At 38.9% G+C, this 15,570-nt stretch overlaps 1 protein-coding gene across 1 annotated transcript in view; it reads left to right on the top strand.

Annotated features, from left to right (window-relative positions):
• mfsd14a (major facilitator superfamily domain containing 14A) overlaps window positions 1-13,310 on the top strand; it is a 28,981-nt gene extending 15,671 nt beyond the window's left edge. The window contains exons 4-12 of the mRNA XM_015389746.1: window positions 168-295; window positions 392-506; window positions 591-809; window positions 1,599-1,712; window positions 4,554-4,625; window positions 4,913-5,025; window positions 8,195-8,292; window positions 9,523-9,680; window positions 10,123-13,310. Coding sequence (XP_015245232.1) covers window positions 168-295; window positions 392-506; window positions 591-809; window positions 1,599-1,712; window positions 4,554-4,625; window positions 4,913-5,025; window positions 8,195-8,292; window positions 9,523-9,680; window positions 10,123-10,335 — 1,230 coding nt within the window. The 3' untranslated portion in view covers window positions 10,336-13,310. The remainder of the gene's footprint in view (window positions 1-167; window positions 296-391; window positions 507-590; window positions 810-1,598; window positions 1,713-4,553; window positions 4,626-4,912; window positions 5,026-8,194; window positions 8,293-9,522; window positions 9,681-10,122) is intronic.
• Window positions 13,311-15,570: the final 2,260 nt, after the last annotated feature.

Raw genomic sequence — 15,570 nt, 5'->3', positions numbered from 1 at the left:
GCCTGCATGAACACTGTATTTATCAGCATAAAGTTTTGTAGATTTTTCTCTTCACTTTGTCAGAACAATCCAGCCAACCTTAACTATTTCCTTGGTCATATCCAGGAGTTTGGGTCTTGCTGTTCAATTTGCTGACCCATCTCTCCCAAACTCTCTGTATTTTTCAGGGCCTGTTATCATTTTTGAGTGCTCCTCTGATTGGAGCATTGTCAGACGTTTGGGGGCGCAAGTCCTTCTTGCTGCTAACGGTCTTCTTCACATGTGCACCCATTCCACTGATGAAGATCAGCCCATGGTAAGAGGCTAATAAGGACATTACAGCAGCAGAGGTTAAAATGCCAACCTTTCCGGATTCCTTTCATGAGAGCTGATGTGTGCTCTCTTCTTTTAGGTGGTATTTTGCAGTCATCTCCATGTCTGGCGTCTTTGCCGTCACCTTCTCTGTAATCTTTGCTTATGTGGCAGACATCACGCAAGAGCATGAGAGGAGCACAGCATATGGCTTGGTGAGAAAACGGTTTAATAAACGCTTATGGTTCTGATAAGCTGCCACCTGCTGTTCTTTAAACTCTCTGTCATCGTTTCTCCAGGTATCTGCCACCTTTGCAGCCAGCCTGGTTACCAGTCCAGCCATCGGGGCCTATCTGTCTACTACCTACGGTGACACGTTGGTGGTGATCTTAGCCACAGCCATCGCCCTACTGGACATCTGCTTCATACTAGTGGCTGTACCAGAGTCTCTGCCAGAGAAAATGAGGCCCGCCTCGTGGGGAGCTCCCATCTCTTGGGAGCAGGCGGACCCCTTTGCTGTAAGAACTGTCAATTTTACAAAGATAACTCGTCTAAGGTTCTAATGCATCTTGAAATCTCTCGATCCAAATATAGCAAATCAGTAAGGACTCTTTTGCCAGAACGGAGGTTCATCAGCAGTCTCCATAATGAGTGCTGTCTGACTAGCCTGTCTGCTTCTTTGTTGTTTATCAAGCAAAGGGAGTTTGCAAGATTCTTAGACTAATAATAATACTCATTATTTTTGATGGGTTTCTCTTTAAATTTGATGCTTATTTCCTTATTTGCTAACCAAAGCTGGATTCATCAGCGCTCTAGATTTTTACTTTTTTTTGTACTTGATATCTGAATAGATATGTTTGCACAAATCTTTTTTTTTTTCTGTTACTCTAATTATTAACATGAGGTGGACCTGTGGTTCCTAAACCTGGTACAAAACTGGTATTTGTTTTAACAGACTAAAAAAGAAAAACCATTGCTGACAAAACTCTACCATCAGAACCAGCATTTTAATGCAGGTGGCTAAAGTTTTATTTCTTAGCTCAGCATTTTAGATTTAGAAAGGAAGTTATTTTATTTTATGTCAGATCCAAAAAAAACAATTGAATATTGTAGACCTCTACTAGTCCAAAATATGCAAGGTAATTTTCAACCTTTGGTTTCCTGTGGGACCTCAAGATGTTAAGACCTGATCACTATTCGAGCTTTTAAATGTTGATACGTCATGTTTTAAATTTATAAAAAGGAAAAAGATGAGATGGTATGTTGAACTATTTTGTATTGAATTGTTTTTTTTATTTCTCTTTTAGTCTTTGCGTAAAGTAGGCCAGGACTCTACAGTTCTCCTCATCTGTATCACAGTGTTTCTGTCCTACCTCCCTGAAGCTGGACAGTACTCCAGCTTCTTCCTCTATCTCAGACAGGTAACAGTTCACACTTTCTTCATGAACTTTTCTTGTATTTAGAAAAAAATATATATTGTTTAAAAATTAACCGCTTATTATGTAACTCACCCTTTTGCTAAAGAAAATGCTTCTTCAAGGGATTTTTGCAGCAACTACTTTAAGGTCACTTGAGTTTAAGTTTGAGGCTACAGTGTTTTTTTTTTTAAAGTTTCAGAAAAGACTAAGGTTTGAAGACCCAGCTAAAAACACCAGGAATCCCCAGCTCTGGTAAGTGCCTGGGAATACATAAAACCAGGATGAAGTATGGTGGGGAAAAAATGGTGGGTTGAGAGCAGTGCAAGCCTTCAACCCACCATTTTTTTCCCATAGTACATCCTGGTTTTATGTATTCCCAGGCTCTTACCAGAGCTGTTATATGCACAAACTTTTACAGAAAACAATGGAGTCGGAAATAATCCCTGCATAGTCTACATCATAATAATAACAATAATAGAACTTTATTGATCTCACATTGGAAAAAATGACCTCTGCATTTAGCCCATCCTCTTAGGGAGTAGTGGGCTGCAGTTGTGTGGTTCCCGGGGGTCTTGCTCAGGAACCCAGAGTGGAGGCTGTGGGGATTTAATCGGGTACTTGGCAACCTTCTCAAAGCGCACTGCTCTAACTACTAGGCCAACACTCCCCATATACAAAGCTTTAGGGAATATGGCTGCCGATTGTTGTTTTTGTTTATTACTGACATTGTCTGCTGATTTAAGGTCACAATGCACCTTTTTTTTAATTAAAAAAACATTTATCTTGCCCGTTTAACAACACAAACATTTTTTAACTACATATTAGAGTGCTATCAAATATAAATATTGAATGTTTAGAAACCTGGGCTGGTTGCTATGCTCTAAATATAAAAGTAATTTGATAATTTTTTATTTAAAAAAAGGAGTGTTTCAATTTCCAGACTTTATTTAACATATAAGAAATATATTTATGAAACTTGAACAAGCTTTTTACAATGCTTTCTATTTACCTGACTTCTATTTGGATTCATGTCATTAAATATCATAAAGATGTTCTTGAGGTCCGGTCCACACATCTGTGGTTGCAGATGTATAAGGTGGACCTGATCCCACAGTGAAAACCCACTGCTAAATCAGACACCAGCTTTAGGATGGTGGAACACAATGTCAAGTCCAGATTGTTTACGATCAATAAAATGTATATGTTGGGATTGGTCACAAATTTGGATATGGAAAATTCTTGAAATCCAGATCAGATCACTTAATTTACCTGCTGTGCTCTGCGGCCCGCTTCTGGTCCCACCTCACTGTTTTACGTGCTGTAGAGAGGATCACCGGAATGATAATGAGGCCTACTTCTGTGTTGCTATACAACCTGTGAAGCAATTTTGGGGGTCTGACTTCATCCTAATGAAAAAATCAGGAACTCCTCTGAAATATAAAAATCAGCTGCTGCTGTTTTTTACTCAAAATGCCATCTTTAGTGCCATTCACAAAAAAAAGACTTAAATATTTAATATGAATAGTTATTTTCCCCCAATAGTGTCAATTTATGTATTAGAACCTACAAGAGTACAAAATAAGTTATTCAAAATATATATTTGTATATAAAAAAGTAATTGTGTCCAACATAAGACTGTATTGCTGAGGGGGGAAAAAGTCAACTAAAATTGAGCCAATCATGAGTCCAGCTTTAAGGGAAAACAGATGCAATATTTATTTTAAATTATCGTTTTATCTTTGTTTGCCCAGTTTAAATTTTATTCAAGTAATTATTAATAGTTAGAAGCTTAATTGATCTGCAGCATAGCACAGGTGCTTTCCAAAGGAAGATTTCCTCAAGCATTTATTCAGAGGAAAGTCGTTAAAGATGTAAAGCCAGAGGGTTTTCTTCACTCTGAGAAAGATGTGGAGTAAAACTTGCACTGTTAAAAAGATAATTTCATTCAAACTGTATTCTTCAGCCTCTCTAACAGCGTTCACCGGATTGGTTTCGATTCACTTCATCTTTATGCGTCTAAATAAACTGAATTGAATTGAATTAGGCTCAGATTTTTCCCTAAGATTATCATGTTAAAGACTTTTAATGAGAAAAATGTCTCTTAAAGCCTCATACTCCTACTATCCTTCTTGCTTATTAAATTCAGAATAGCTGGAGGGATAAATCCAACCCCCTAAGGCCAGAAAACACACCTTTACTAAGGTTCCTTTCAGGTCAGCAGGGATGATTTGCTAAGCAGCCCATTTCAGTGCCTGAATAAAATGCCGCCTCATTAGGGTGGATTTACCAACAGCCCTGCAGCAAAAAGCCCACGTAGTCAAAAACACAGGAACAGCATTTATAGATTTGTAGTCTTTGCAGTTTGGACCAGCTAACAATTTTCTGCTCAAGTGGCTGCAGGTTTTTTTGTTTTTTTTTGCATTGTGTTTAAATGGTTGGTAAACAGGTGAAGATCAGAATGAACCAGTTCAGCAGGTCCAACATGTTCCTGCCATCCTAGCAGCAAAAGCATCGTAACACTGCCCTTCTTTCTATCTGCAGCATTCAGCTAAAATTACCCCTCACACATCATGTCCCCTTGAACCTCTTTGTCCTTCTTCCATTGTCAAAGCTTACAAACTCCTCACATTACCTTCAGTAATGGCCTGAATGCTACTGGTGCATAAAGAGAAGTCGTTTTCCAGAAAAAGGAAGTGGGACGCGAAACTTGTAGACAAAATATCAGTTGCCAGTCCCTTTGTTTTTGTGTTTTGGGTGGTAAATGTGTGCAGGTTTAGTGTTGATGCATGCTTGTGTGCGTCTGTCTTGTCCTAACCTGTTAACTGAATGTGTTCCTCTTCTCAGGTCATAGGGTTCACCTCTGAGACGGTGGCTGCCTTCATTGCAGTTGTAGGGATCCTCTCCATATTGGCTCAGGTATATAGTTGTAATCATGAGATTCTCAACATTTTTACCTTTCTTTGTTTGTATTTCATGCGGTTTCATGATTTTTGTGTAAAATGCCATATGATTGTCAGTTAGAGTCAGTTAGAGCCCATCTCTGTATGCTGAAATTATTCTTCAAGGCCATGGAATCAAAATAGGTCAATCAAGATACTATTTTCAGTCTCAAGGAGTGAAATTGAAATATTTGCATTATTATTGTCTAAATAAATAGGTTAGTTTCCAATTGAGGATGTTTTTTTGCCATTTGTTCTCCTCAGACGGTGGTGTTGGGGATCCTGATGCGCTCTATAGGGAATAAAAACACCATCCTGCTCGGCCTCGGCTTCCAGATCCTCCAGCTGGCCTGGTATGGCTTTGGCTCCCAGCCTTGGTAAGTGGACCACTCTGCCTACACTGTCTCAAACATCTGAGCAGCTTCTAACTCTGTTTAGAACAATGCAGAGGTCAGAGAATTAGGTTGGATTGGATTCAAGATGGTGGACCGTGTAATTCAGCTCATAAATTCATTACTCTTCACCTGGTGCTTAAACAATATGATTGCCCTAGACCAGGGGTCTTCAACGTTTTTTAGGCCAAGAACCCCTAAACTGACGGCTAGATGGAGCGGGGACCCCGTAATTATATATATATTGTATGAAATTGTGTTATATCAAACTGGTCCTATTGTCACTCTATTACACATGGAAAAATGAAATTAAAGTAATTTCACCCTGGGATTATTAAAGTAATTCTGATTTTTATTCCTCGTTGATGGGACAGGTGTTGTTAATGAAACAGTGCCGAGCTTGACTTCTGGTACTTAGACGAACCATTATACATTTGGTCCAAATTAATTCTAGCAAAATTCTTAAAGGGGTCATAGAATGATTCTATGGGGTATTTGGTGCAGGTTCTTAAGGTCTCTGAATAGGGTGTGTAACATTGGTTGGGCTGAAAATGGCATATTTGCTGTTCTATGCGCCCTAATGCAAGCCTGGTTAAAAGCCCTAGAATGAAACAACAGGTTTTCTTCCTTTTATGGTATGCTCATGAATATTTAGATGAGCTGTGCGCTGATTGGTTGGTTTACAACGAGCAAAGACGCATCATAGCAACAAGAACTCACTCACTGAAACATTAAATTTTTGATATGGTAGGGTGACCAGACGTCGTTTTTTTATTCGGACATGTCCTACTTTTCATACCTTAAAAAAAAATAAAATAATAAATTCCGGGGGAGATTTCAAAATCGTCCGGGATTTTGATCGACTACAGTGCAGCATGTAGCCGAAACACACTGGGTTTTCAAACCGAGCCGTCAGCTCCAGGGCTGGGAACCCCGGTGGACGAGGGCAGAGAGCCGGCGGGGGACGGAGCGACTGAACCCGACACGGTGATGGTAGTCTGGACACCGGCGGCCCCATGCTTCCGCAGCCTGCCTTACTGGCACCCACCCCCCTCCGGCTGAGGACAGGTGGTTAATGGCTCTCTGCTCTCCAGTGGGCTGGTCTGTATGTCAATCTTGGATAAAATACAGGCCAGAACCAAATAAGGCAACATCCTCGAGTTTACGTCAACTCGGGGCTTCGTTTGGATTCGCCCGTTTTATGGTGGACGTTTAGACTTGTGAGATTTGCAGAGAAAGGAGGTGTCGATGGGTTTGATCTTCTCTGTATGTCCATTTCACCCACTGAACTATCGTTATTCATCTATGACAATTTAAACTCCGTTTTGCATTCTGTAACCCCAATAATAATAATTGCATAAAGATTCATTTTTTTAAGCTTAATGAAAACTTAAACTAGGTAAAGCTATTTTACCTCCATATGTTTGAGGTCCTTGAGTCAGACAACCTGTGAAGGCAGGGGTAGAGTGGTATTATGATTTCTAAATGGCTGGTCTGTCAAGGAAATAGGAGTGGATTAAATTAGCACAGAGGCTAAAAAGTAAGGAGAAAGAAGAAGAAAAACAAATATAGCAGCTTTGGGCATAGACAGATATTGATGCGATACGGTATCAGCAGGAATCATACATACTTTTATTATTTATTTGTTGTGTGGCATGTTAGAAGATGTTTGATCCAGTGATACTCAGAGTTAAAATAGTCAACAGCGGTGAGAGCAACTGACCCATTTATTGTTATTTCTCACATTATGCTTAAACAAAAGCAGATTGCTTTAATTTTAGATATCAGCTGATAAATTGCATTTCTTTTTTTTTCTGTGTGGCTGACAACCGGACAAATTTCCAATATTAGTATCGCATTGAGGAAGTAAGGAGTGACTGGAACGGGGGATTCAATGCCTGTAGCCAGTGTCCTGAGCCCCTCTGATCCAGCTTCAGTACGCACATGGAAAATATCACTCAGACATTTCTACTGGCTTTATTCCAAGGTTTTCTCCGTCTTCACCATTATTATTCAGTTGAAAAGTAAACTGAATTTCAATGGTGATTCACTGTAAACTATACACATCAAAACAACTGCTTGATATATATATATATATAAATACTCTGTGTGTAAGTAACTACTAGTAATAACTATTTAAATTGAGTTACTAAAATACTTAAAGTTTTCCATTGTATTCTAATTTAGTGACATACACCTTTCCTTTTAGGGAAAAGTGAAGTTGGAGTCTCTTTTTAAACATAAGAAGTAGTACATGGGTTCAGTTAATCAACAATATCAGATGTGAAAATAAAGGTGTTAAAATACTGAAGATGGTCAATTTGAGTGCAGTAAAAACCAACATTAAAAAATATCACCTGCAATGTATAATCTGTGAAGTATGCCATTAAATGATAAAAAGGGCAGATAATAACGTTATTAAGTTAACTCTACTTTTATCTCTTCACCATTCACCTCATCCAGAGTCTAATGTACTTCTGTTGTTACTTCTGGTAGATCAAGGTTTAAAATGGCTGAAGTTTAACTTGTTAACTATTTAATAACATCTTTGTTTAAACACTGACCAGTTATTTAAATTTAAACAATATCGTTTCCACCAACATTCTAGGATGGCTTAATGAGAATTTGCATGCAGGTTATAATGGTTATTACCTAATTATTGTATTTACCCAGATACACCACTAGAGGGAAGCATATTGTTAAAATTGGCATGCAGATTCTAATAAGCGAACAGCTGTGGTAATATTTGAATGTTTGTTTTTTTTTTTTTTTTTTTTGAAACACCTGAGTGGTAAATCTTTCTGATTTAAAACTTAATTATTATTTCAGGTTGGGCCAAAAAAAAACAAACGCTGTTTTTCATGTTTAGTGTTTTTCTTGGTCATACGGTCTCTAGTTGTTTTGGTCCTTAAATGGGAAATAACTCCACTGAAAGTCAAACAATTGTTAAGACGATCCCCCCTTAATTCTAGAAAACACACCAGCAGACAGGTGTGTGCCACTTCCTTAAATAGAGGAGCCACCTGTGGAGTCTAGATGTTGTTCTCTTGTTGTTTTGTTTTCTTTTTTTTAAAATCTAAGAGACCATGTAGCTTTTCTGTAATAACTTTGTAACAATGAAGTAAGGAAGTTTTGTCCCCAAAATGACCTGCAGGATGATGTGGGCAGCTGGAGCCGTTGCAGCCATGTCCAGCATCACCTTCCCAGCCATCAGCGCCATCGTGTCCCGTAACGCAGACCCTGACCAGCAAGGTGAGCTTCACCACCCTGTCCTACCATGTAGTCAGAGATCTTAATGTCCCTCAAGTTATTTCTCTTGATAAACCATGTTTTATGCTTTTCTTGCCTTGTTTATTAGCAGTAGCCTTCAGCAGTTGTTTTCTTTCAGTTATTTATAGTTTCTTCAGTTTTACTTTGTGCAAAGTCACTCTCTGTATTTGCCCGCTCAGAGGAATGTTTTCCTGTTTGTTTTGCTACTGAATACTTCTCTATGAATTATTTAAATGTTTCCCGATGTCTCTGCTGTCAGAAGGCAGATATGTTTGACTTTCCTCCTGTCCTTGGCCTTATGTTTACAGCAAATAACAGCAGCACTTGTTCTAATTTTCCAGTTAACACTCATGCTGGAAAATGCTTATAAGTAAACAAACAAACATTCATTCCTTCCCTGTTTAGATTTTAAAACTTACAATAAACCAAAAACTTGAAGAATACAGTGTTTTTAACGAGTCTGCAAATGTCTGGAATTTTATTTCTGTACTTTCCATGTCTGGATAAGTAGAGAAAATGAAGGAAAATTTCAGTGTTTTTAGACCTTATTAATCGTCTTTCAGTCAATGTTACCCTTCCTTCAGGGCGTTCTCCCTCCCTCCTTGTCCTCATTTTGCCATTTCTTTAGTGCAGAGATGCACCAATCCAATCCCAATACTTCCATTTTGATATCTGCTGTTGAACATGATTATTTTCCAATGCTAAGTCTGTTTACTTTAATGTAATCATAATAACTGCTGATTTTTTAAATGAGCTGTCATAAAGTCCATTCTTTAATTAAATATTATATATATACATTTACACATGCATATTAAGAGGAGCATTGGCTCAGATTAGTTTAATGTCAGACACTGAAGTTATAGAGATGGTAAATCATGTTAAGAGGACACATTTTATTCTGAAAAAAATCAATAAAAATAGTGTTAAATAAAGGGTTAAATATTTTTGCTGTTGAATAGATTTTTAACCAAATTTAGAATTGTTATAGAAATAGACTAAACGTATATCTGCCCATACCTGATTTAGAATTTCCTTAATCTCAAGACAGTACAGATATTGATACTGGATCTGTTCCGTCCTTCCTTGCTTCCTTCCTTAGTTTCCTTCCTTCCTTTCAATGTTTGTTTCCTTTGGATCCTTACAGTAAGCATTAAAAATAGAAATGTCTTTAGTTTGTGTTTTATTATGAGTTGTGTTTTGTTGTCTCTACAGGTGTTGTCCAGGGGATGATCACTGGCATTCGAGGTCTCTGTAACGGTTTAGGTCCGGCTCTTTACGGCTTTGTCTTCTACTTGTTCCATGTTGAGCTGACAGACTCAGAAGGCTCAGATAAAGGAGCCAAACCCAATATGGCCAACCCCACTGACGAGGTAAGCCTGGGGCCGGAAAAACCTCAGAAGAGAGATCAGGTGGAAGACTAGTATTATTCTGAGTGAGACTAATGCTTTATATGCATAATAGGTTATAAAGCTTTTTCCCACCAACAAATGCAGTTCATGGTCTGTTTGACATAGATTTACCCTTTTTATTTCCTGGCATACAGACCTCCAGCCTTCTTTAATGGTGGCTAAATATAAGTAGTACTTTTGATAAATCAACCAAATCAAATAAAGCTATTTAGGAGAGCAACAAAACAATCCTACCCTGACTGTCTTGGTTTTAAAACTGTGGGTTTTAAGAACTGTTAGTTGCATTTTAAAAACATTAGTTGCTTAAAATGTCAATTAAGTTTAATAAAATAAAGGACCTAAAAAATATTTAAAAGATACATTAGATTGTTTTTTTTATTTCTATTATTTCTGCTTTCTTCAGAGTGCCATCATCCCCGGCCCTCCCTTTCTCTTCGGAGCGTGCTCAGTGCTGCTGTCCCTGCTGGTGGCCCTGTTCATCCCGGAGCACACGGGGCCCGGCATGCGGCCCGGGGCCTATAAGAAGCACAGCAACGGAGCCCAGAGTCATTCCCACAGCCCTCAGGGCAGCGGAGCGGAGGGCAAGGAGCCGCTGCTGGAGGACAGCAGCGTATAACCTCAGCTAATGGGGGCACATACCCCGTTAAAAAAGACCCTTAGTATGGACAGATGCACACGTTTTACCACAAGGACGCATCAGAGTGCCGTGGAGAGTTTGTTCAAATGTCCACAGCACAAAAGTGGGTCCTCCATGAAGCCGTAGTTTGTCTAAAGGCAGGGTTTGACGAGGACTTTCTGAAGAGCCTGTTTGAAGAATCTCTGATTAGTATTTTTTGGTTTGAGTGAAAGAGATGCCGCTCAGCTGGACGCCATTTTCTCTGCAGGTCTATCAGAGTGGAAAACACATCAGCACGTCGCCCCTTCCTGAAGCAGAGCTGAACCCAGTCAAGTGCAAGAGGCTTTGTTTATTTAAAATGTTGCTAAAAACCTGTGTGAGTCTTGATATTGGTTTTGTCCAGTCGGAGTGTAACCAACACTAGGGCACTCGTACTGAAAAGCTAACTTCTGTACAAACGCTTGTCTCTGTTTTCTGCAAGGGAAACACAGTTCTTCCTGTGTGTGCACAGCGACTTTAGGCTGTAAGAGGAGGGCTGAACAACCGCTGCCTGACATCCGCTGGGATGGTCGACCTGTTCAGAAAGGTGTCAGGACCACAGATTTATTCAGATATCTGACTTCTCACAGAGAGAAGCGCAGGAAAGAGACCACTTCATTAGCTGAAGTCTTTTTTTTTTTCTTTTCAATGTTTACCTGCAGTTCTCTAGATTCATAGTACGGTTTGGGTTGTACATTTTTATCTGAGCAAACCCAAGGCTAGTTATGCTTCAAGTTTTTAATTCAAGACACAAACGATGCCTTGAAGTGACTTACCGTTAAAGATAAACATTGCATAACCTGTATGAAGACCAAGGTCTGAGAAGGCTCTGTAATCTACTCTGTCGCTCCCATCGGAGTTGTTGGACACTTTTTATTCCTCGCATTTCTCCCTTTCTTGTCTGATTTGGTTTATGACATGGATCAGCATTAAGAGCCCCATTGTTGTCTCCTTTCTTTTTTACTGTAAAAGCATCAGCACCATGAGAGCTAGCGATCAGCAAGTCGGTGTCCACACTGACTTTTAACACCATATTTCTGGTGTTGGTATCATTAAACGATTTACGAGAATATCAGTGATCCTGCTGCAGCAGGAGATTCTTTTCCTTTTTGAACCGATGAGATGATTTTTCTACGGATTGATTAAAAACGGACGGTTTCATTTGATCTCATGTTTTAAACTGCCAACTAAAGTAGATTTCTCCAACATGCATCCCTTCCTTTAGCTGTGCGGATCCTCTTATTAACAGGGTTCTTTAAGTATGAAGGCTGATTTTAGTCAGAGATAAAAACAATGGAAAAACTTTTGTGTAATGTTTTCCCTATCCAACTATCTAAAGAATTTTCCGCTTTTAAACATTACTTCCTCGTCTTTCTGTCGCTTCTTCATTCTTGCTGTTTTTCTTTCTTTACTCTTCCTTACTTCCCTGTTTCTTACCTTTTCCCTCCTGTTCTTCCTTTGATTCCTTCCTTGTCTCCTTAGTGGTATCCTACCTCCTCTCTTCCTACACTTTTATCCCTCCTTCAGTCTTGATAGTTGCTTCTGAAACAGATTTCCATCACAGCTGCTTGTTTTGGCACCTTAACTGAAGCTGAATTAAGGTTTTGTTTTTTGTTTTTTCACAGTTCATCAAAACTTTTCCAACCATCCCATCTTAACTCTTTGCTATTTTGTTTTTTTTTTTTTATATAGTTTAAGGGAAACAAATTCAACCTGCCACACCACAGTCAACCCCAACAAACAACATATAAACTAACTCTGACTAAAATTAATTATTTTTTGTTTTCTTCTGGTCTGCATTTCCATCAAATCAAATGATTTTTTGAATCCTTCCTCTTACTTTTTGTGGAAATGTAATTTTCCAATAATGGTGGTCCGTGCAGCCCAGTGAGCCACACACAGACAGAATTAGAGGCATTGTTATAAAACATCGTTCTAAGACTAAAATCCATGTTGATGCTGTAGAACCCAACTTGGCCTGCAGGTGGCGATCCAGTTCATCTTATATTGTAGTTTGGTTGTTTTTGGGGCAGGGATTGCAATCCCAACAGGTTTTTATTTACTTTTCCATGTTTGTTTTTCTGCAGAAAAATTCAAATATCTTAATCATGCCTCTAATAGTGAACCTGTGTTTAAAAACTCTTACAGCTCACATGTGTGCCAAATTTGTTTGATTTTGCTTCTTTTGTACTCTTTATGCACTTGAAAATTTCAATTATTTTCTTGGTTTCTTATTTGTCTTAATATCTTTTGCTGAGATTTAACTTCAAATGCTGTCTTTTTTTTAAGCTTTTTAAGTCTTTATAGGGAACTTTCCCTGCTTTTGTTTTTCTTACACTGTAAAGCATCAGCTCTCTTCATCTTTTCAGCCTTGGTCTTCATTTAACAAGCATTTCACAGTTTTTGTATTTTTTTTTTCCCTGTTCTGAGTGTATTTGTGTGTTTACCAGATTGATATCTGAATGTTCCACATCATTTTGACCACATAACTTATCTGAGCCTGCCACCATTTTTATTTGCCCAGTGAGACTTAAGAGTCTTTCTAAATTCATCTTTTATTGGATGAAGCAGAAAGGTAAACTCGTGTCCCAATCCTATTTAAATTAACAATCTGCACTGGCCTCCATGTACACTCTAAGCAGACGACAGTAAAAGTACAAAGATCATCTGTACATGCAGCAAATGTAAATATATACTTGTCGCTCGAGAAACTGGCCCAATCTTGGTCCCATTTGGTCGTATGATGCAGTTACATATTTCTAAAAGCGTATCTGTTATTAGCCACTCTTTATTTTTAGTACAACGTGGTTTGTGGCCTGAACCCCCTTCTCTGTGTGCCTAAAATTAGCCAAGAAATGTGTATGACAACGCAAGTAAACGGTGGTTATTATGTAAATACGGGAAACTAATGATAAACTATTTATTAAAGGTTTATTGTACAATCAAATGTATGTCTCAGTTTTTGCACCATGAGTCTGATTTTAGGAGGTGAAAGCAAATTCCTGAAGTGTTTGGTTTAAGGCAAGGAAGGTGAATTTAATGGTTGAATCAAAGTAAAATGTCCCCATTAACAGAACTCCTCTCAGCATTTATCTATACATATATTTCTTTAGCCTCTATTGCTCTGTTACCCTAAACTCGGAAGGAATCTAATTCAAAAATAGATTTGATTCCTGTTTATTACGTTTGTAGACGTCCAGCTGTTCTGTGAAGGCAAGAGGTTTGTTAAAGAATAGACATATTCATTAACACCGAAGCCCAGCAGATCATGGATAAGGTTGTGGAGAATTTGAAAGCATGGTTAGGATCTAAAAACTATCCTCAGCTGTGTGCATCGTAATCATGCCAAAAAAAAAGAAGCAAAATAACACATTGAGCAACATGAGGTTTATACAGTGAAGCAGCCAAACAGTTAATGGAAGCCATAGGAGCTGCATAGATACCAATCAAATAAGGGAAATCTATAGGTGTTCATCATAGGTCAGACTAAGAAAGGAGAGGGACAACATGGAAGCTGTGGTCTGTAAAGAAGCTGTTTTATCAGATTACCGGTAGATTAAAAATGAACCATTGCTCTGCAGTCTGAATGTGATGGGAAACTAACAGCACATCTAAACATGTTAATGAAAGCACCATGCTCAGGGGGTAACCTGTCAGAATCCCAGTAGACGTGTTCTCATTAACTTATTCTTTAGCTGCTGATTCACGTTTATTTATATAGCACTAATTCACAACAAAGATCAACTCAAGGCACTTTATAATTCAACCAGATCATCCTGTCAAATAGATTCAAAGTTTTCTATTTAAGGAAAACCAGTTGATTGCAATCCCTCACACTAAGCATGCTTGTAGTGACAGAGGAGAGGAACAACTCCGTTTAAACAGGAAGAAACCTCCAGCAGAACGGTGTGAGCAGCCATCTGCCGAGGCCGACTGGTGTCCAAGGAGATAAAAGCAGACGTACAGAAAGAAGCAAGGATACAAAAGGCAACTGTCAACCAGCTCCACAGGCGCCCCATCCAGGAAACACACAGCCAGGGAGGCGAGCTTCAAGCCAGCTCCCATCTCAGAGGATGAAGAGAGAACACAGTCAGAGAAACAGGGCTACACTGAAAAACAGGCCGAGGTCCAGCATCCACAAAGACAATGACTTTTTGACTGATTAATTGAATTATTACTTTAGTAAAACCTGATGAGAATTAAAAAATGGTTCAAAGTTGCTCTCCATCAAGAAACAACCTGAAAAACATCTACAGCTGAACTTCATCTAAAATATGGTTAAACAACAAGGCAACTAAGAAGATAAATGATAATGCCAGGTTTCTGTCTACTACATAAAATCCCAACAAAGACCTCTGTTGATTTCTGGGAACACTAGCTCTCTTGCAGTCTGAAAGTTGCAGGTTGGATTCCAGGTTAAGCCAGAGTTTCCAACATTTATTAGTATCTGAATGAACGTTGCTGTTAGGAGTCACTGGATAGATGGGGCTCTAGTGTTGAACAGTTTGAGAGCTGGTATGACTAGAAGAGCCGTATTTAAATGCAATCCATTAACACTTTGAAGCAGCTTTCCTGGGTTTGACTTCCTGCCCAGGGTCATTTGCTGCATGTGTGCCCTTCCTGTCCATCTTTTGATGAACAAATACTCAAAAAGAAATCCCAATAAAGTATAATAATGTTTGTACAGTTAGAAAATGTGAAAGATCTAGGTGAAATAGATGCAAAATCAAATAGTGTTGAGAATAAATCTTTTATTCCATACATACTTTTAACTTTCCAGCGCTGTCCTCAAGCTCTCCAAAGAAACTAACAAGTTCTTACATGAGCCTACCATGACTATTGCATCACCTATTCCTGTGCCTCTGAGACATAAACCTGCTTCGACAGGCAGCAGGGGCTTGTAGGTTTACAGGGGCATTTCCTGCTTCGCTCACAGGATCATATAATCTCTGCATATCTGTGCCTCTAAAGCATTTTCCTCTGTCTGCAGGAATATGATGAGCCTGGCAAAAAGTGTTCCCTGTGGAGTAGCAGGTCTTATGTGGTCTTAACCAGGGATGAAAGAGATAATAATAAGGCTCTTAACTGTAATCTCTGCCCACTATTTCCTCACATAGCCTCTTGCTGCACCAGGCGCTGCACCAAGCCTTGCACAAGTAACTCTTCCACGTTTTGTCAAATGCAACCTCAGACTTA

This window comes from Cyprinodon variegatus, unplaced genomic scaffold, assembly GCF_000732505.1.
Source record: "Cyprinodon variegatus isolate N-32 unplaced genomic scaffold, C_variegatus-1.0 Scaffold471, whole genome shotgun sequence".
Lineage (NCBI taxonomy): Eukaryota > Metazoa > Chordata > Actinopteri > Cyprinodontiformes > Cyprinodontidae > Cyprinodon > Cyprinodon variegatus.
Note: the sequence above shows the minus strand (reverse complement) of the source record. Positions and strands in the feature narration are given on the sequence as shown.